The following is a 22388-nucleotide window of genomic DNA, read 5'->3' on the forward strand; positions in this document are numbered from 1 at the left end:
AAGAAAACAATCGTGATAGGTGAAATATTTCAGTCATTGGCACGTCTACACCTAGTGTGAAACTAGAACTAGTCCTGAATGGAACGTCTAACTTGATGAAAGACTCTTGAGCTGAGAATGTCTGGTAGGTATTGACCGTGGAACCTGCTTTGGCTCCTAGAAGAATGCTCTTTAGTCATGAATATTGCTCAAGGAGCCATATTTTAGATGTGAATCAGCTAGGCTGTTAGGTGCAGGGTTAAGTGCAGAGAGAGACTGTGCTGTCTTGAGAATTTAGCCACGGCTCTTTATTGTGAAGCAAGTGTCTGGTCTGACCTGTTCCAGATGCCTGTGAACCAAAACAATCAGGTCCAACTCAGAGCCTTCAGTATAATTCTGCATGATTCTTTCATCATCTGTGGGGGTCCCAAGGATCAGAGGATTGGGAAGAAAGGGTACGCAAACATTTCAAACCAGGAACTCGCAAGCCATTCCTTAAATGTTCCTGGACCTCACCATCTGGTGCGGAGGAATGGCATTTTGTGTTCTCTGACGTCACTAACAGGCTTATGCAAGAGGTCTATTTCAGGAATATGAACTGAAGTTGCCTGCAAGTCAGATCGGATTTGTGACAGTGAATGTCTAGTCTGTTAAACGCATCTACTCATGCGCTATTAAGCCTTGGAAAAGTTTGTACGATCAGGGTTATGCCAGGCGCTATTACTCAATGTCAAAGGTTCTAGACTTCCTCAGCCAGCACTGGTGCCACCTTGTTTCCAACTGGAGTATAGAATAGAATGGAGTGTGTCCTTTCTGACCAAACACTTGTTTGTGTGAGATTAGTGGCAAAACGCCTTCAGGAATACTCTGACAACTCTGAACTCACAGATATTTATGCATTGTCTCTTCCTAAGGCAACTTGTGTCTTTATCCTTTCAACGATGCATCAAGTGTGAGATACAATTTTCACTCTACACCACAACATGCTACAAACAGATCCTTACAAGGTAAGTAACATTTTAAGTTTGTATCATGTGTGGCTATAGATACACATGCTCTGCATCAATGGTAACAGTTTCCTGCTAAGCAGTCCCCAACACGTAGATGATGCACATGTTTGAACAATGTTTTTAACACAGTTTGGCCAACCACAGTCTGTTGACAGGCTAAAATGTCTACACAGTAGTGCTTTGTAAAAGCGGGTGGTATTGACCAGGTACTGCCTTGCAGATGTCTGCTTATGGAATGTTACAGAGAAAAGCCACAAATGCCCAGTTTTTGCACGTACAGTTGGTGATTTATGAATTCGTTCTCGTGCACCTGAATGAATTGTTCTTGAATGGTGAGGGCTTCTAACTCACTAATGCGCCTGAGTGAGATTATGGCTACTAAAAAAGACACTTTCCAGAATGAAAACTGTATTTTCCAAGAGTGGGGAAGGTTCCAAGGGTGAACCCATAAGTCTTGTGAGTATTAGGTTACAGTTCCACAAAGGGGTTAGGGATGTTCTTGGACACATGTAGTGCTATATGCACTCATGTGCATTGTGAGATTCTGGTGAATTTTGACAATGTGTTTTAACTGACTCCATTTTGAATGTATATCATCATTTTTGTGCTCTTGAATGATTACATTTCATGCCTTCTAGCAGCTTCAGAGTAGGATATTTTCTTTCTTCTCAGCACAGAGCAATACAGCCCTGCTGGAACAGAACGTGTGGGATGTGCATTTGAAAGCGTGAGAGAGGAATGTACTTCTTTGTCTCAGAGTCAAAACACGGAGGGCTGGCCAGCTTCCGTCTTAACCTTGGAACAGACTGGTACAGTCCGCCTCGGTTTTACAATAGATGAAGGGAGGGGAAATTTCTAGAAGTCTCTCTCCATGCTACTAAAATGTATTAGAGATGGGAAGTTTTTGCCCTCATACAGAAGCCCACTCTTGAGGTGGATGCACCATCACAGGGCACGTTTTGCTGTCCCATTGAGATTTCTGGACGACTGAAAGGGCTTCCCAGTCAAGCTGACCAGAATGTTGTGCTGTGCTCAAATGGTGATGTATGAGCTTCATTGCTCTGTGATATTTTCATGTTGTGCTCTTTATAATTGATTCTTTCATTTGACAATGTTTATTCCTGGCATTTGGCAGTGCTTGTTTGTTGTATTCGACTTGTGAATGTTCCATTACTATTATCTGCTTATATGTTGCTCCCTTGCATTTGACTTATGAGTATTCCATTATTATCTGCTTGTGTTTTATCTCATGCATTTGATTACTTGTGAGTGTTGTATTATTATTTGTTTGTGCACACACACACACATTTGCATGTTGGTTCGCCCGTTTCATTTGACATCTGGGAAAGTCTTTCTGTTAGAAAGTGTTGCATTAATAAAACCCCACGCTTTATTTTGAAACTGTGTTGATTTGCAGCATTTTGTGAGTGCCGAACCTCCTTTTTATGTGTTTTTTCCTGATTTACCAGGTGCCTCATCTTGGGCGTGCTGAGTTTCTTTTATTTGGGAGTGTAAAGCAAGACAGCACATTACCTTTTTAGTCTGTCTGTGAATTGGTTTAGGAGTTTTCCTCCCCAGAGGGGCTGCCTTGGTCTGAGTATGCGTCAACTAACCTGTCAGGTGACTCTGGTGGTGGTGGATGGAAGCTGAGTATGGGGTGGTGGTGGTAATTGCCTGGGTGGAGGTGGTTGGAGTGGTGGGTATGTGGCCTTGTCCTTAGGTCTATGAATGTCCCGCTGCCTCAAAGGCGTGATTTTCCTCAAAGATCAGCCTGGGCTTCTGTGGAATCAGGGGCAGTGTGGTTGACAGCCATCCTGGGGCAACATGGCAGGGATCCAACAAGTCTGAACGGCTTCTAGTTGGCTACTCTACCAGCCTTTCCAGTATGGGTGCCTTCGATTCCTCACATCAAAAGGGCCCTAAACTCCATACCCTGAGTCTGCTCAGCTCCACAGTCTTCTCACAGTGCCTTCCGGAGCAGGATGCCAGAGGTGTGATCAGTGGCCAGGTTCTTCTTTCTCCCCTACTTGGGGCTCGAAGTGCAACTCCTGCAGGAGCTGTACTCTGCCTTGGCAGGGAGGCGTTTAGCAGAGCCAGCTTGTGTCCTATGGCTCTTCTTGATGCATTCCTCTGAGTCTTCCTAGTTCAGAGGCCGGCTGGTTTTCAAGCTGAGGACCACCTGTCTTGGTTTTCTACTTCAGAAGCACTGAGTGTGGGTGTTGGTTAGGGCACTGAAATCCCGGAGGGCCACCCCTCTTCCTCTTTGCTGCCAAGAGGGTACTGTTTCTAAAATTGTCGAGGGGCTCAGAGGAAGACTGCTGCTACATCTTGGTGTATGTATGCCCAACGCCATTCTCTTTCATACCATAGTGGATTTGTTGCAATGGAAGGCGAGGCAGAACCCGCAGTGTGGTTGGGGCGGAAAATAAGTTGCAAATGCTTTGCTGTTCAGACCAAAGATATTTTGCAAGCTGCACCTTAGAGGGAACTAGAAGTATTTGCTTTCCATCTCCCCTTTCCCATAGTGTTTCTCCAAGGAGAGTTTGCCAGTAACAGAGGGGGTCTTGACAGTGTTGCTGAGGCATTGAAGCAAGATGGTCATGGTTGGTGGAGAAGGTTGAGCTGCTTTCTGGATGGGAGAGCCTATAGAGAGTCACCAATGCACTTTGATTATTAACCGGGTCTTCGGTCTCAAAGAGTTGAGCAAGTAGGCTTGGAAAAGCTGCAAGGATAACGCTGGTGTCAGAGCCATTGCTAAATACATCTGAATCCGATAGTGCCGTAGTTCCCAAACTGTGCGCCGCGGCACCCCGGTGCGCCGCTGTGAGGTGCCAGGGGCGCGCACAATGTGGGTATGTGCACTTCGTGTGAGCCAGAGGTGCAACCAGAGTCAAATTGCGAGGGGGGGGGGGGGGGGGGGTCTGACCTTCAAGCAAAAGCTCCACTCTTAAGCTGCAGGGGCACTAAGCGGGGGGGGGGCGGGACATCAAAGCCTCATTAGCAAACAAAAGGTCTTTAAAGACCTGCGAAGTGCTCCGGTGCGGCTGGCTGTGTGTGTGTCCAGGAACTGTGTCATTCGGGCCGCCACACAAGAGGGGGCTGAAGCCCTTTCAGTCCAATGGGTGTTGCACGCCTGGTGTGAGCCGAAGTGCGAATTACGTGCCCCCCTGCATTATCTGGGAACATGGTGTTTACGGCCCGAGAGTACTGGTGCGATACAGTCTGAACATGCTCTTTCCCCCTTACCCTCCCTGGAGTTTGGGGCTCTTTTGTTAGGGAAAGTGAGAGTGGGGGACAGACAGAAATTCCAGGCATTTGTCGGCGGATCTGAATGTGGATTAGGCCGCAGCGGCTGCATACTACATGGAGAGAGAGAGAGCTATCCCTTCAAAGGGCCGAGGGGCTCGCTTAGGCCACCTCTTCAGATGTTTGCGTTTCTAAACTGCCCATTGACAGCCTAGGAAAGTGTAGCGAGTCTGCGGAGATGGAGGAGAGGCTGGAACAGGGGGACTTTCACTTGTACAGAGCACTTTGACCCGTAGGTCAGGCGCCCCCCTGGAGGAGGCGCTGCAGCCTTCTGATCTCGGACGTCCAGCAAAATCCCCTTTTAATTTTGGTCTGAACTCCCCTGGATCTATTTTTTATCGTTTAAATTTTGGAAATAAATAGCGCGGATGTGTTGTTTTTGTTCCCATTTGGATATCGTGTGGTTTGATATTTTCTGGACGTGATCTCGGCACATTTTGAGTCGTGTTTTTCTTAGACTGAGCATGAAAGAGTGTGTGTGTGTGAGAAGGGGGAGTTGGAGGGGGGTGGTCAACAAAATAATTTCTCAAAGTGTGTCTTCTGATACATTTAGTCCAAAATAACAAGGATTCCGTTTAATGAGTGGGCAAGCAGGGCCGGGGGCAGTTTTATTCCTAAACATACAACAGGAGAAAATGGTAATTTTGAGGCAGCGTTTCGGTTCGTTTAAATGAAGAACCAAGAACCTTTTATATTTTTTAAGTTTATTTTCCACTCAGTGCCAAAAGCCATCTAGATGTACGCACATGACAACATGTTTGACATGTCTCTTTGATTTTAGAGCAAAGTTGCTGGAAGTAGGGTGGCGGTAGGGGGATTTGGAAGGGGGGGGGGAGGGAGTAGTGAGGGCTGCCCTGGGCAGTTGTTCACTACTTCAGTTGTTGCGGATCCTGTGTGCTGTGCCTTTTAAATGTAGTTCACTGTGGCCACAAGTTCGACTCCCCAACCCAGTCCAAACCCACGTGTGCCTGAATGAAGAACTCACCTGGATTATTCTTAGTGCACATCCAGAAGTTGCTGGGGAAGTAGCCTTGTTTAATAAATCTATGCTGGCATTACGGAAAGTGTTTACTAAGTGTCCCTCTTCTTCAAAAGTACGATTTGCGCTTTACTCGCTCCATGGAGTCCGCCTTTTTCACAGTAAAATTATTAATCAAATACCTGCTTTTGCAGAAGTGGGACATTTAGTAAAGTAAACACTTTCTGCAAATGTGAGCATAGATTTATCAAACCCGATTACTTCCCCAGCAACCTGTGGATGTGCACTCTGAATAATCCAGTTCTTCATCCAGGCACATATGGGTTAAGCATTGGTGATTTCTCAACTGGGGAGAAGATGTGGCCTCTTACAGCTAAACCGGTAGACCTCGAACCAGGTTTGAGTCTCAGCTGGAATGCTCAACATCCTGTGATTCTAATCTAGGGGAAAATCACTTAATCTCCCCAGTGCTGAACGAAAAGGAATGTGTCCATCGCAACTAGTGCTAATCAATATAAAGCGCTCTGATACCTTCGGGTCCAGTTCGCGCTGAATAAAACTCTGGAAAAAAAATGCCAAATGTGGAGCTTTAAGTGGGTTGTGTCCTGCCAGTGCACACTGGCAGTTCTGAAAAGCAGGTGCTGAGACGGGTCTCTTTCGGGCTTTCCATTTTTGCCCTCACCATCTGGGTAAAAAAAAAATCTTCATTCGGCAGCAGAACCACCCTTCACGGACATTGATGTAAAATCAAAAATACTTGTTATGTTTCTTAGACAGTCACAACTGAAGCATTTTCAATATTATAAAACAACAAAGACAGAGTTGCCTATTATTTATTTTATCTTATGGAGCTAACAAGCATTGATAAAGAAGTTTAATTTAACAATCGTGTGGTTAAAAAAATGTGCATGGAAACATATGGCTATTAATCTTGTAGTATCGTTTCTCACTTAACGAGTTCTTATTAAACAACTGGTATCTTTTTATTTTGTTACAAATATGCTTATAATACCTTCATTGCATCCTAATTACTTTAGGAAGCCAACACTAAGTACTCCCGAGGTCGTAATTCTATCACCCCCCCTCCCGCCCACCGGTAAAAAAATTGTGGGGAGCCACGGCCAACTACCAATTAGGTCAAGGGAGCCACGGGTCAAAAAAGTTTGGGAATCACTGCGATAGTGGATAAAAACCTATGGTGGAGTTGGTGACCATGCATACTGTGGACTAAGGGAGAAGTCACAGCACATCTTGTGACTTGAAATGTCTCCAAAGAAAAACACGTTTTAAAGTCCAAGTCCAACACTAGAGGGCAGGAGTATGTAGAGTTCATGTATATACAGCTGCACATGCTACGAACACATATTTCTACAGCCTGATAAAGAGTACAGTAAGTAGTAACCGCACACCTGAGATGGAGAAAGATATTGGCCTCCATTCTGCAGGAAACAGTTCACCATTATCAGGAAACACTTTCACCTCTTCACTATTTTCAAGTCAGAAAAAATCCCATTTCAATCTATTTGCTATCTGGGATTGATGTTGGACACTGAAAGTGTAGCTTCCGTCAGAGGAAAGGGTGTATTTTGTATTCTGTCCATCTGAAAAGGCAAACTCTAATGCACAAAGCATTGGAGTATACGCCAGATCTCATCGATGCTGTGATGCACATCAGCTCACATTTTTCGGTTTCTTTATGCCCAACTCGGCCTGAGAAGTGCAGTGCCTATATGACACACTGTGGTAGAAGTCTGACAACTGGGAAGACAATCTGATTCTTACTATGCTCCAACTCATTCTCCCTCAGTGGTAGGTCTACCTATGCTGCTTCTCTCATATACCACCTTCAAAAATTGCCTTAAAGTTCCACCTGGAAATAAATATGGAAGTGGCCTCTACCAATCCATGTCCAATCACCTGTGCATTATTACCAGGCCTTCCTAATCTCCCTAAGTGTAAATTTATTGATATATATATATATTTACTAGTCTGTCTAGTTTGTTTAACGGTACAACGTGATCTATTCTTATTGCCCAAATTCATTGCGCACCATGCATCACAACCACACACTTCTAATTGTCTACTACCCAGACTGTTTATGTCCTTATATACTAATGTTATGTACAGGAGTATTTGTCACAACACTAATTTATTACTTGATAAACAAATACTGGACCTCATTAAAATGATATACTCCAAAGCCAGATTCATCCTGAATGCCCTGGAAATAAACAACCTCCTCCGCCTATTGGAATGAACACATAGGAAGCTGATAAGAAGATCGGATTTCCTTTACAAGTCCTAAGGCCAGATCCTGTACCCCAACCTTCCATCGTTGAATTTGGCGGCTCATCTCAGGAACTTATACAATATAGCCACCTAAATCTCCCTAGCGACAGTATGGAAATTCGAATAGAGGTTAATCATCCTTCCAGCAGGGCACTCAAGGCCTTCAAGTGATGGAAAGTCTACATCTGCTTCATTCAGAAGAATTTAAACTCACCAAGTGTTTCCAATTGCTAAATCAGGACTGCAGTTCCCCCTCCATCAATGTACATTTTGCAGCAGTTACTGCATACAGAAAATGTCTCACACAAACCTCTTTCCTCATTGTCACAATAATTGCATACTTCATTTAAGGGTATGAAAAGGGTTTTCTCCCCAATAAGGTGGAGTTGACCCATCCTCAGACCTGAAAAGTCATTTCCAAGCATATGGGTACCACATCTGAACCGATCCACAAGACCTATTTACAACACTATACTTGGGAGGCTACTTTCCTTGTAACCATCACCTCGGCTCGCAGAATTAAAGATCCAAGGGGCATATGTATGAAGCCTAATTCCCGTTCGCAAACTGGCCGATTCTCAGGCCTGTTTTCAATTTCAGGCCTTCATGTTAACTAGTTCAATTCCTTGACAACGGTTTCCAAAAATCATTTCTCTGCAGAAGATACACTGGATGCTTAGTGAGTGCGATATCATGAAAAGACTAAGTAATTGTCAACTATAGGCCTGTTCTCACAGATGTCACCATGTCAAAAAAATGCCTCTAGATGGATAGTTTCCTGTATAACTTGACTGGGAGACCAAAAGCTTAATCTACTAGAGATAAAGCTGAAATTACTGGCTTGTGACGAAACATTTTCATCACAGATATCTGCACAGCAGCCTAATGGAGTCCTGACACCTAAATACGTTGAACCTGTTAAAGGAACCTCTTTAAGTAGAGCATTATCTGTTCTTTTATTTCCACTGCCCTTCCAAGGTTGGACCGGCTAATCTATTCAGAGCTTATGGCTATCAATGAAGATCCCCTGAAGGTGAAGGAACATTTCTTATCTGTAATCTTAAACAACTAGGATTACAGGTAAGAAAGTTTTCCTTCCTCTTCTATGTCAGCAGGCAGAAAATGCATGTCAAAGTCCTTATGCCCGGTAAATCTCAGGGCTTGAACCTTTTTGTCTTGGCAACTGTAGAGAGTCTAAAGGTGGAAGGAACATCCAAATGGCAAGCGAGACAGAGGGTTTTTCTAAAAGGTGAAACACTAAGTTACACAGGAATAGTAGTAAGGATAGAAAAATGCATTATCTAACCATCAATGATAGAGTCCTCATCTGCGGAACAGTTCACCGACGACAGGGCTGCAAATGTGGATGATGAACCACTGACAAGACAGCTGACTGTTGAGCCTTCAACAAGGGACTCAGCACTGAAGGTAAGCCCTCCGAAATAGAGGGCGTGAGGACTTCAATGAATCGCGGTCTATGATGGTGGCACTCTCCACGAGCGGTTCTTGGGTTTTGGTTCTTTGGTCGTCCATTACATGGCAATGGAAGAGAGAGTGCAAAGAGCAGTTGATGCAAGGTGGCTGGTGGCTTTAGTGGATGTGATCCTTTAATGTTTTACTTTGAAAACTAAGGCAACCCTACTCACATGGGACCTTGTCAATTAACTTGTATCGAAAAAACGGTTCTTGTGGAAAATACAAAGTCAATTAATCAATCAATCAGGAGTTTGTTAAAGCGCGACTACTCACCCGTGAGGGTCTCAAGGTGGTGAGGGGGAGGGGGGGTGCAGGTTCCATTCCATCAAGGAGGGGGTCTCTCGAAGAGCCAGGTTTTGAGGTTTCTTGCGAAGATGGGGAGCGATGTTGTCTGTCTGAGGTGGAGCGGAAGGGCGTTCCATGCTTTGGCCGCGAGGAAGGAGATGGAGAGGCCTCCCGATCTGGTCTTTCTGGTGCGAGGGACCACGGCGTAGGAAAGCTGGGCTGATCGTAGGGTCTTTTGGGGTGCGTGGAATTTGAGTCGGCTGTTCAGGTATGCTGGTCCGGTGCCGTGGAGGGCCTTGTGTGCGTGGGTGAGCATCTTAAAGGTGATTCTCGCCTCGACGGGGAGCCAGTGGAGTGTGCGCAGGTGCTGGGAGATGTGGCAGTGTTTTGGTAGGTTGAGGACCAGTCTTGCGGCGGCGTTCTGGATGTTCTGTAGCTTGCGGATGAGGTTTTTCTTTATTCCGGCGTAGAGTGCGTTGCCGTAGTCGAGTCTGCTGGTGACCAGGGCGTGAGTGACTGTCTTTCTGTGTTCGAGGGGGATCCATTTGAAGGTCTTACGAAGGAGGCGGAGGGTGTGGAAGCAGGAAGATGAGACAGAGTTGATCTGGCGGTCCATTTTGAGCTCGGAGTCCAGGATGATTCCCAGGTTGCGTGCGTGGTCTGTGGGGGTTGGCGGGTTTCCGAGGGCGGTGGGCCACCAGGTGTCGCTCCAGGCGTCAGGGTTTGGGCCCATGCTGAGTATTTCTGTTTTGTTGGTGTTTAGTTGTAGGCAGCTGTTTTTCATCCATTTGGCGACGCTTCCATGCCAAAAGTTGCGTCTGGCGGTGTTGGGCTCGTTGGATAGGGAGAGGATGAGCTGGGTGTCGTCTGCGTATGACACGATGTTGAGTCCGTAGGTTCTGACGAAGGGGGCAAGTGGAGCCATGTAGACGTTGAAGAGCGTCGGGCTGAGGGAGGAGCCCTGGGGGACTCCGCAGGTGGTAGGTGTGGGGTCCGAGAGGAAAGGGGGGAGTCTGACCCGCTGCGTCCTGCCGGAGAGGAAGGAGCAGATCCAGTCGAGGGCCTTGTCCTGGATTCCTGCATCGTAGAGTCTGCGTATTAGGGTGCGGTGGGAGACTGTGTCGAACGCCGCTGATAGGTCGAGGAGGATGAGGGCTACTGTTTCTCCTTTGTCCAGTAAGGTGCGGATGTCGTCTGTTGCGGCGAGGAGGGCGGTTTCCGTACTGTGGCTTTTTCTGAAGCCGGATTGGGAGGAGTCGAGGATGTTGTGTTCTTCAATGAATGTGGCGAGTTGGCTGTTGATGGCTTTCTCGATGACTTTCGCTGGGAACGGGAGCAGGGAGATGGGTCTGTAGTTTTTGAGGTCGGTGGGGTCCACTGAGGGTTTCTTCAGGAGCGGGTTGACCTCGGCGTGTTTCCAGTCGTCGGGGAACGAGGCGGTCGCCAGGGAGCGGTTGATGGTGTAGCAGAGCATGGGTGCGATGGTGTTGGCGGCTCTGTTGAAGATGTGGTGGGGGCAGGGGTCCGTGGGGGCCCCTGAGTGGATTGACTTCATTGTCTTCAGTGTGTCTTCGGTGGTGAGGGTTGTCCAGTCATCAATCGCTGCTTTCCGGGTGTCAGGGGTGGTTGGTGAGGGTTCAGTGTGTTGGTTGTCTTCGTCGAAGTTGTCGTAGATGCTCTTGATTTTGTGGTGGAAAAAGATGCTGAGTTTGTCGCAGATGTCTTGTGAGGGAGGGATGTCGGTAGACTCGCTCGTGGGTTGGGCGAACTCCTTGAAGATGCTGAAGAGTTCCTTGCTGTTGTGTGCGTGGGTGGAGATTCTGTCTTCAATCGCTTTTTTCCTCGTTTCTCTGATGAGTTGATGGTGGGCATTGGTGGCGGCTCTGAAGTTGTTGTGGGCTTCTGTGGATTTGGTGTTTCTCCAGGTCTTCTCGAGGCGGCGGCATGTGCGCCTGGACTCTCGAAGTTCGGTGGTAAACCATCTGGCTTTCTTGGCACGGGTATTGTTGTTTTTCTTGAGGGGGGCTATGGTGTTGGTGCTGTCTGAGATCCATCTATGCAGGGTTCGGGCTGCGGTGTTGGGGTCGTCGTTTTCCCCGATGGTTGGGGTGGAGTTGTTGAGTGAGGAGGTGAGCTGGTCATCGGTGATTTTGGTCCAGTTTCTTTGTGGAAGCAGGTGCTGGTGTCTGTGGATGGTGGATGTTCTGAAGGTGAAGTGGACGCAACGATGGTCGGTCCATGGGAGTTCGGTGGTGTGGCTGAAGGTGATGGAGTTTCCTGTAGTGAAGAAGGGGTCGAGGGTGTGTCCTGCTGAGTGCGTGGGCTCGGTCACGAACTGGCGGAGTCCAATGTTGTGGAGGTTGTCCAGGAGGCATGTGGTGTTGGGGTCCAGTTGATTGTCGAGGTGGAAGTTGAGGTCTCCCAGCAGGGTGTAGTTGGTGGATGCGATGGCCTGCGGGGAGATAATGTCCATGATGGAGTTGGCGAAGGGTCCGCGGGGTTCAGGGGGTCGGTAGATGAGGGTTCCTCGGAGGGCGGCGGTGGGGCTGGCCAGTATCTTGAAGTGAAGGTGTTCCATCAGTTTTGTGGACTCGTCAGGGAGTGTGCTCAGGCGGAGGCTGGATTTGTGGACGATGGCGATTCCTCCTCCTGGGTGGGTGTGCGGTCCTTCCTGGAGATCTTGTATCCTTGGGGGATGGCGATGGCAATGTCCGGTCCCGAGGTGGTGTTGGTCCAGGTTTCGGTGAAGAATGCTACATCTGGGGTGGTGCTGTCGAGGAGGTCCCAGATTTCTGTGCCGTGTTTGTGGAGGGATCGTACGTTGAGGAGGATGCATTGCAGGGTCTTCGGTTCGGTTGTGTTCTTGTGGACGGGTTGTGCTGGATCCGTGTTCTTGGCGGTGCTGCAGGTGTGCCGGCAGCGGTGACAGCTGAAGGGTCCATGGGTGTCGGCTGGTGATGCTAGCTTGCAGTTGTTGTTGCAGCCTGGGTTGAGTGCGTGGAGTGCTGCTGGGTCGTAGCGTTGGCGGGGCGAAGGTCCAGGGTTCCTGGTGCTGGTCGCGGACGGGTCGCAGACGGGCGCAGACGTGCTTGCCTTTGACGCGCCTTCGGTGCACCAGCGGCGCGCCCACAGCCCGCGGCCGCCATTAAGTAGGGGTCGGGGAGGGCTGGACAGCTGGGAGCTGAGAGCGGAGCTGGATTGGGTAGGTGGCGCTGGGGGGGTGGGAGGGGCAGCGGGGGCAGCAGCGGCGGGGAAAGGTAAAGGGAGGAAAGAAGGGATAAAGAGAAAAGGGAAAATAAGCAGAAATAAGGCACAAAAGAGCAGAGATGCAGAAAAGAGCAGAAAGGTGAAAGATAGAAAGGGTAGAAAAACGAGTGAAAACGAGTGAAGGGGCAGAGAGAGAGAAAGGGAAAATGGGCAGAAATAAGGCACAAAAGAGCAGAGGTGCAGAAAGGTGAAAGATAGAAAGGGGAGAAAAACGAGTGAAAACGAGTGAAGGAGCAGAGGGAGAGAAAGGGAAAATGGGCAGAAATAAGGTGCAAAAGAGCAGGGGTGCAGAAGGTGAAAGATAGAAAGGGGAGAAAAACGAGTGAAGGAGCAGAAAGAAAGAAAGGAGACAGAGGTCCACTGGACCACCAGGGATGAGGCGCAGGGAAACCTGCGGGTGGAGGATGGCCTCGATCACCAACACTCAAGAGTGCAGGGGCAGGGGCACCTCACTTAATGGTGGACCTGCGAGGGTGGGAGAGCAATTTCACTGACAATGAGTCAGTGGTCTTGCTCGCCTGTCCCCGCAGTGGCCGCCATTAAGTAGGGGTCGGGGAGGGCTGGACAGCTGGGAGGCGGGAGCGAGGAGGGGAGCTGGATTGGGCCGGTCGCGCTGGGGGGGGGGGGCGCGGGGGCAGTAGCGGCGGGGAAAGGTAAAGGGAGGAAAGAAGGGATAAAGAGAAAAGGGAAAATAAGCACAAATAAGGCACAAAAGAGCAGAGATGCAGAAAAGAGCAGAAAGGTGAAAGATAGAAAGGGTAGAAAAACGAGTGAAAACGAGTGAAGGGACAGAGAGAGAGAAAGGGAAAATGGGCAGAAATAAGGCACAAAAGAGCAGAGGTGCAGAAAGGTGAAAGATAGAAAGGGGAGAAAAACGAGTGAAAACGAGTGAAGGAGCAGAGGGAGAGAAAGGGAAAATGGGAAGAAATAAGGCGCAAAAGAGCAGGGGTGCAGAAAGGTGAAAGATAGAAAGGGGAGAAAAACGAGTGAAGGAGCAGAAAGAAAGAAAGGAGACAGAGGTCCACTGGACCACCAGGGATGAGGCGCAGGGAAACCTGTGGGTGGAGGAGGGCCTCGATCACCAACACTCAAGAGGGCAGGGGCACCTCACTTAATGGTGGAGCTGCGAGGGTGGGAGAGCAATTTCACTGACAATGAGTCAGTGGTCTTGCTCCAAAGTAACTTAATAATAATCATGCACAATGTCAGATAATGCTAGGGAAGTCTGTTGAGGGGAGACGCCTATTCAGAATACAGTCAGGAAACTAAATACTGTCATCACAAAGTCCTTTCTGTATTTAAAAAAATACATATAAGAAGTGCTCAGTGTCCCAAGTGAAATGAGAACCACCATATTTTGAGTGACAAAAAATATGACATACAACATGGTTTCTCAATACATGGAAATGAGCATTATAATTTAAACAATGATTCAGAAACCTTGTTATTTCTCTACAAAAACTGGAAAGGAAAATGGTACTTAACCAGTATGCATCTGTTCTTGGCATGTAGAGCAGTAGATTTACATGCTTTGCATAGCCTGCCATCTAGTGTTTGGTCCGGATGTTTGCCTTTTTTTCTTCTTCAAAGAAGTCTTTCCCAGTCACGAGGTAGGTGACTCCTCCTTTCGGTGATAGAGGGCATGGGCATCAACTCCATTGTTAGATTATTTTCCCGCAGAGGGTGACAATGGAGTTAGTCAGAGTAGTAGAAAGAGATGTCGATGTATATGTATCTAAGTAAGATATCACTGCAACAGGTATAGGTACCCAGGGAGGCGGGTGGGCACATGTGAATCTACAGCTCTACATGCCAAAAACAGGTACATACTGGGTAAGTAGCATTTTCCGTTCGCTGCATGTGAGCTGCAGATCACATGCTTTGCATAGACTATATAGCAGTGATCTCCCAAAGCGGTGTCTAACCTGTAGCTGTTGCAGTGGTTTGAAATAGTGTAAGTAAAATGACTTGGCCCACACTAGCTTGCTGTCTTGCTAACACGTCTACACAATAGTGTTTTGTGAATGTGTGAGGTGTAGACCATGTTGCAGCTTTGCAGATGTCATCTATGAGGATATTTCCTAAGAAGCCCCTAGTTTGTGGGTGGAGTGCACTCTAGGGGGAATTGTTAATGTTCGTTTTGCTTTTGCATAGCATGTCTGAATGCATTTGACTAACCACCGTGCAATACCTGATTTTTATATGGGATTGCCTTTATGTGGTGGAGCAAAAGCCACAAAGAGTTGCTTTGTCTTACGGAAAGGTTTTGTCCTTTCTATGTAATAGAGTAATGCTCTTTTAACATCTACGGTGTGTAGAGCATATTCTGCCACATAATCTGGTTGAGAGAAGAACACAGGCAACTCAACAGATTGGTTGATATGAAAGGCAGAAATGACCTTTGGTAGAAACTTAAGTTTAGTCCTAAGAACCACTTTGTTTTGGTGTACTTGTAAAAATGGTTCATCTATGGTTAGTGCCTGAAGCTCACCTACTTTCCTCAGAGATGTGATAGCTATGAGGAAAGCTACCTTCCAAATTGAGAAATTGAAGCTCACATCTGTGCAATGGGTCAAAAGGTGGACCCATCAGTCTGGTGAGGACAATGTTGAGATTCCACACTGGAGCAGGTGGAAGTCTTGGGGGAATTACTCTTTTAAGTCTTTCAATAAATGCTTTAATGACAGGCACTCTGAAGAGAGACAGATGTTCACTATTTTGAAGGTATGCGCTATTGCAGCAAGATGTAAGCGTATGGATGTGTACGCTAAGTTTGAACGCTGTAGATATAATAAATAGTAGCATATAATGTTCTGAACTGACGCTTGATTAGATTGTTGTTACAATATATGACAAACCGCTTCCACTTTGCTCCATAGCAAGCCCTTTTGGAAGGACCTCTAGCCTCTTTATTAATGTTCATGCAGTCTGGCGGAAGATTGAGGTAGCCAAACTTTAAAACTTCAGGTGCTAGATCGCAAGGTTGAGATGATTGAGATCTGGATGTCTTATCTCGCCACGGCTCTGAGTGAGGAGATAGGGTGTAAGATGTAGTTTTGGTGAGGAACTACTGAGAGCTCCAACAGGGTGGTGAGCCAGGGTTGATGGGTCCATGTGGGCGCAACTAGGATTAGTGTCAGGGACACCTGTCTGAGCTTCCGAACCACTAATGGAATGAGTGGGAGAGACGGAAAAGCGTAGGCAAATATCCCTGACCAATTCCTCCATTGTGCATTGCCTGTGGACAATGGGTGTGGATACCTGGGTGCGAAGCTTGGACATTTTGCGTTTAGGTGTGTGGCGAACAGATCTGGGACGCCCCACATCTGAAAGAATGGGAGGAGAACTTGATGGTGGAGTTCCCACTCGTGGATCTGTTGTCTTTGACGACTGAGCAGGTCTGCTATTTGATTGTCTACTCCTGGAAGGTGTTCTGCGAGGATATACATTTTGCGGCATATGGACCACCTCTAGATGGTCTGTGCTAATTGAGACAGCTGGAGAGAGTGTGTCCCCCCCCTTGTTTTTGTATGTAGAACATTGCTGCCATGTTGCCTGTACGTATCAGGACAGCTTTGCCTACTAGATGAACTTGAAAGGCTTGGAGCACTAGAAAAATTGCTAGAAGCGCTAAATGATTTTTGTGAATCTGTTTTTGTTGCAGGCTCAACATGCCCTCAATTGTGTGAGTTTGGAGATGAGCTCCCCAACCAGTGAGCATTTTGTCTGCTGTTAGCACGGTCTGTGGAACCGGGTCAATGAAGGGCCACCCTTTTGAAAGGTTTTGTGGATTCCACCACTGCAGAGAGCAATGAGTGCGGCCATCCACCAACACTAGATCTGATAACTGACCCGAACCTGATTCCACTAACGTGCTAAGCATTCCTGAATGGGAGGCATTTGAAGTCTTGCGTAAGGGACTATAGGGATGCAAGACGCCATCACCCCTAGTAACTGAATGAATACTCAAGCTGGCAATGAGGCTAAAAGATAGTAGAACCTGCATGTTGCGAATTGGGGTAGGCCAGAGGCTTTTGTGCATCAATAGTTGCTCCCAAATACGCTTGTGTGTTGGATGGTTGGAGATGAAACTTGGACAGATTTACTGTGAATTCAAGATCGTTGAGCAGCTGCACTGTTTTATGAGAGTGACGTAGACAGCTTTGTTGCGAGCTGGCTTTTATGAGCCAGTCGTCTGAGTATGGGAAGACGTGAATGTGCTGTCTTCGTAGATGAGGTGAGACTATTGCCAGGCATTTGGTGAAAACCCTGGATGCGGTGGTGACTCCGAATGGGAACACCTTGAATTGATAATGTTGGCCCGCTACAATGAACATGAGGTATTTACGGTGATCAGGGTGTATTGGTATGTGGAAATAGGCGTCCTTCAAGTCCAGGGTGGACCGAGAGTCGCCTTGCTGAAGGAGTGGGAGCACTTGTTGGAGTGTCACCATATGAAAATTGTCCGATTGAATGTATAGATTTAGATCTCTGAGGTCTAGTATAGGCCTGGGAGAGCCGAACTTCTTGGGAATTTAGAAGTACAGGGAGTATACACCGGCCCCTTGATACTGTAATGGGACTGGTTCTATAGCTCCTTCTTCTCCTAACAGAGAGAGAACTTCTTGCTTGAGAAGGTTGTGATGTTCTCGTGACATTGCGTGTGATCTTAGAGGAATGTTTGGGGGAGTGTCTGTAAGTTCCAGGCAGTAAATATATTGGATAATTTGTAAACCCATCTGTCTGAGGTGATTGTATTCCAGACGGGTAGATATTGGGAGAGACGACCACCGACAGGAGTGGAATGATTGGGGTAGCGGAAGGAAGTCACGGTTTGTAGTTTGTAGGGGAAGTGCGTGTTGAGTTGCCTCTGCCTCTTCCCTTGCCGTTGTTACCTCTAAATCCACCGCTAAAATAACCTCTTGATGAGGGTGATTGGTTGTTGCTTTGTAAGAAAGGGAGGGATTCTCTGTGGAAACATTTTCGGAGCCGCCCCTGTAAAAGGAGCAACAAAAGGATCTCCATTAGATGTTTATTGCAAAGCCCCCATGGACTTGGCGGCCCAGTGTCTGCCTTAATTTTTTCTAGCGAAGAGTCCACTGTTGAGCCGAAGAGGTGTTCTTTGTCGAATGGTTGGTTGAGAATAGAGGCTTGAACCTCAGGTTTGAACCCTGATATTCTCAACCAAGCATGCCTGCTTAGCAGTATGCTGGTGTTCACTGCACGGGTTGCTGTGTCTGCTGAGCCTAAGGAGCACCGGATGGAGGTATTCGTGGTTAATTTACCCTCCTGAATAAGGTCATTGGCCTTTGATTTGTGCTCATCGGGCAGAAATTGCAAAGTTTCTCTAGCTCATAGTAATGAGCCCTGTCGTAGCGAGCTAATAAAGCTTGCGAAATTAGCAATGCACCAATGATTGGCTGCTTGCGACGCTACTCTCTTGCCTGATGCATCGATTAATTTTGAATCCTTATCAGGAAGAGGGGCCTCACCTGTGGTTTGTGAGTTTGCTCTTTTGCGAGCATTGGAAATTGCAAGAGTGTCTAAAGGAAGCTGACCCTTGATGTAAGTGGGGTCAGAAGGTGCTGGCTTATACTTTTTCTCCACCCTGGGTGTAATAATTCTTGCCCTCACAGGATCTTTAAAAATCGCGTCTGTATGCCTAAGCATCCATTTCAGCATTGGTAATGTGTGAGTAGCTCTCTGAGAGGAACTTAAGGTTTCGAACAAGAAATCCTCTTCAAGAGCCTCTTTGTGTAACTCCACCCCATGATAATGAGCAGTCCTGTTAAGTAGCTCTATATATCCTATGATGTCGTCAGGTGGTGAGGATTTAGAAGGATATAGATCCGGATCATTGTCAGTGTACGAATCAGTGTCATAATCCTCCCATGGGTCAATAATGTCCTGCGGCCTATCCTCATCCCCATCCCCTTCATCCTGTGGGTCAGGTGATAGTGGTGATGGAGAATTTGTGTGTGTGATGAGCAAATTTGGATCAGTGGGTGAAGGAGGTGGAATGTAAGGTGGAGAAGGGTTAGTAGAGTAACCAAAGATGGAGAGCAAGGGTTTGAAGGGGCGAGTCGTTACCCCTGAGGTATAATCAAATAAACAACGAGGACTAGCCCACTGGATTGAAGAGATGGGAACTAGTTAGTGTCCCATGTCACCTGTGAGTGTGGCTATGTCAGCTAGGCACAAAACGTCTTTGTTTAGAAACCCCTCACACACCAACCTGGTTGGTGTCATGCTTCATCATCGGAGTCCAACCAGGCAGCAGAGTGCCGCCTGGTTGTGCGTCGACGCCTGACTACAGCGGAGCAGGTGTTGTGCAATAATGTGAAGTAGATGAAAGTGAATGTTAAAATACACCTCTGGGGATCCTTGCCTAATTATTTATTGGTGGCGGCCCAGGGTGTGGATAAAAAACTATGTGATGCAACTAGTAGTAAAAAAATTATGATTACTCAGTTGTCTTTTGGTCGCGTCCTACATGTTTCAGTCCCTGTAGGATCTGGACAGGACTTTCTTCAGGACCAGAATGAGTGAGTGGCAGAAAGGAAGGCCACGTGTTTTGATGTCCAACACACGCGCTAAGGTGTGTGGAAAAAGGAGATCAGCGCGTCTGCCAATTACAGGCGCCTTGGTTGAAGCGAAAAAATCATCGCTAGATATGAAGGTCCAGAGAATCGGGGCACAGGGGGGAGTCACTCCTGTCACAATTTGTGTCTGAAGAATGCTCCGCTGAGATCCTATATCGTGTCCCTCCGTGGCCCGGCTAGTACCCACATTCTTACTCTTTAAAGGAATGTGGTGGTACTCCTGTAGGCCCATTTTCCTCCTCTCTGGCACTTTGGCATGAATATGTCCAGTGTTTGGATGTATGACCAGTTCTTTTTGTTTCGGATCCGGAGGCGGAACGTCGAAAGAAGGTTCTTTTGATGGAATCTTTTTCTCTTTAGGCACCGTTTTCGGCATCAAAAGTTTCGACTCCAAAGATTTACTCTTCGGTAGCGAGGGAATAGTCACCAAGACATGTTTTGGTTTCGGTGCAGAAGGTTTTGGGTCGGCACTAGCATGGGGCCGACTCGAGCCCCAGCTGGAAAGCTTTTCCTTGTGTTTCGGCGCCGGCCACGAGGGTGGGGCGTCCAAAACTTTTTCTCAGTGCCAACCTTGGCCTGAGGGCAGGGGAGGGACCAGAGCCTTTTTCTTCTGGTAATGCTGGGGGGAGAGGGTTTCTGCACTCACGGTACGCTGACCCGGTGTAACTTGCTACTGTTCTTCCATGTCAGAGTCGTCCTCGGACACGAAGATATGCTCTGCTTCTTTTTCGGCTCCTTGAGCCTGGAATTCTTCTCTGTCGGAATCTTCACCGAAGATGTCCGGTGCGGAGCCACTTTGATGTTGCATTTCATGACTTCGAGCCCGACTCACGGAACGTCTTCTTGGATCGAAACTATCGGCACGTATCGCAGTCTTGTTAGTCGTGTTACGGGGATAGGCAGAGGTTGCACACTTCATGCAAGTCAGTGCGCGGAAACTTTTTGTGACACCCGGGACAGAGCTTGAATGGAGTCTGTTCCATCGACTGCGAGCGAGCTCGACGTGGGTAGGCCCAACGGCCCTCCACAAGTTATCTGATCAAAGACCTTCGAGTTGAAACGATACGCAGAGAATGGGGAGCGCAATCGAGAAACAATACCATCGAGGGTAGTGGATTGCACATCGAAGGGAACCCGAGAAACTGTGCCGAACCGGAGCGCAGCAATTCACATCCGAACTCGATGGAGGAAAAAAAACAATCTAACAATGGAGCTGATGCCCATGCACACTATCACCGAAAGGAGGAGTTACCTACTTCGTGACTGGGAAATACTTCTTCGAAGAAAAACAAAGTGCAAACATCCGGACCCCACACTAGATGGCAGGCTATGCAAAGCATGTGATCTGCAGCTCACCTGCCTCGAACATGATTTGTTGTTATGTAAGTCGATGATGTTTCGACCCCACTATTTATGGTTGGGGGTCTCATCAGGAACTGAAAATGGGGGACACCTGAAGAATTCCAACAAACAGAAGACTTAGACGGTGGAGTGCACAAAACACAAGTGAGAATAGGTAAAAATACTCACTAGGAGCCCAGTCGGGCACCCTCTGAGGGGAGGGGGAAAACGTCTAGCAGAGAGTTGAAAGCATGTTTGGATAGAACAAGTAGCGGATACCAAACTGTGTAGACCGACAAGAATGTCTCTCCATGCACTGACTAATAAGTAGTGTAGTCGGGTGCGTTTGTTCAGCGTGTCTTGTATTGTGACGTGAATGAGTAGAAAACTGGGGGCTGCTGAAGTCAGCTGTGCAACCAAGCCGGAATGTGTGGTAGGGTACGTGTGCTCAGCGCATCTTGCAATGAGACACGTATGGGTGGGAAGACCCCCGGAGTCAGACGCACATAACTTGTGTCCCATCGACTGGAGAACCGCCAAAATCAGTCTCCAGTAGCAAATGCTGTGGCACACATTCAGGCTCGGTTGACTTTGACTCATATTGCTCCCCAACTGCTTGTAAGTGAATGTGGTATTGACTGAAATCCCAGACGGGGCAGGCATTGGTGCTTTCATTCCTAATCTGGGGCCTTCTCTAGCAGTCACTAACGGCACACAAAACGACATCTCCTTCCACCAAAAACCTATGCTCTCCAGCATTCACTTACCGCCTGAGTCCATCAGAGGAGTCCACGCAATCTTGGCCCATACCCATCATGGCAGTAAGGCCAGTGGCGATGTACACAGCATCCCCAAAACCTGCAAAGAGAAAGAGCTGGAGCTCAATGAACCACTGGTCTTGCATCACGTAACCAGGCATCCCAGTGGCAAGAAAATGAACACTGTGATAGCAAACTGGGCAAAACAATAAATCAGCTAATCTGGAAGGAGCAGATTTACTGCAAAATGTTGTAATGTATATTTGTACTGTTTCAATTTCTTAAAATTGGTACAACGAAGCCTCAATAAAACCAGATAAAATGTTTTTAAATGAAATATAAGTGACACAAATTGTTAGTTTCCTATGTGCATGCTGTATGATGGTCGCCATAGGAATAAACTGGGTTTATGTGAATTTAATCAACCACCACAGTGATATGGTTAATCTGTATGTGGTACGCCCTGGGATAGTCTGGGTTTAATTCTGGTTTAAAAATGGCCGCTTCCAGGCTATGTTGGGTTTACGTCTGGGGTTAAATTGACTACCCAAGAGATATGTTGGCCTAGTGTTCTACTTCAAATGGCTCTTCCAAGGGATACACCTTTAGTGTGTCAACTGAAGTGGCATCCTGGGACTAAAAGAGAGTGAGAGACATACAAGAGAGAGAGAGAAACACACACACACACACACACACAGAAGGGAGAGAGAGTCTTTTTGTTAAATGGATACTGATAGACTAGTCTATTATGCAAGGGTTTGGTATGTAGACATCACAAGGCTTCTCAGATAAAATTACGATCAAAGCACAGAAAAGTGTAAAATACATAGAGATTTGAAAAATAAAGATAACGCACACCATAAGTCAAGGAGGGAGATGATACTTTGATAGAGGAGTGTTGTAAAAGGTCATGTAGCACCGACATACTGCTCCATCCATACATCTCTGCCCTCTTTTTCAGAAGTGAGATGTCATTCAGTCTCTATGGTCATTCAGTTATGGGCTTTCCCCCTTGCACGTACTGCTGCTGTGCCAGTGGGACCAAATTGCTTACCTTTGGTAAAGCTCTTTCTGGTGGATACACTATCTTACCCCA

General features: G+C 47.2%; 1 protein-coding gene across 4 annotated transcripts in view; it reads right to left on the reverse strand.

Moving 5' to 3' along the window:
* Positions 1-22388, reverse strand: part of PLA2G6 (phospholipase A2 group VI) — a 604218-nt gene that overhangs the window by 74919 nt on the left and 506911 nt on the right. For all 4 annotated transcript variants that reach the window (XM_086963273.1, XM_086963270.1, XM_086963277.1 and 1 more), the window contains one exon: positions 21302-21392. In XM_086963273.1, the coding sequence (XP_086819399.1) occupies positions 21302-21392 (91 nt within the window). The remainder of the gene's footprint in view (positions 1-21301; positions 21393-22388) is intronic.

Source organism: Lissotriton vulgaris, chromosome 1_1, assembly GCF_964263255.1.
Source record: "Lissotriton vulgaris chromosome 1_1, aLisVul1.2, whole genome shotgun sequence".
Taxonomy (NCBI): domain Eukaryota; kingdom Metazoa; phylum Chordata; class Amphibia; order Caudata; family Salamandridae; genus Lissotriton; species Lissotriton vulgaris.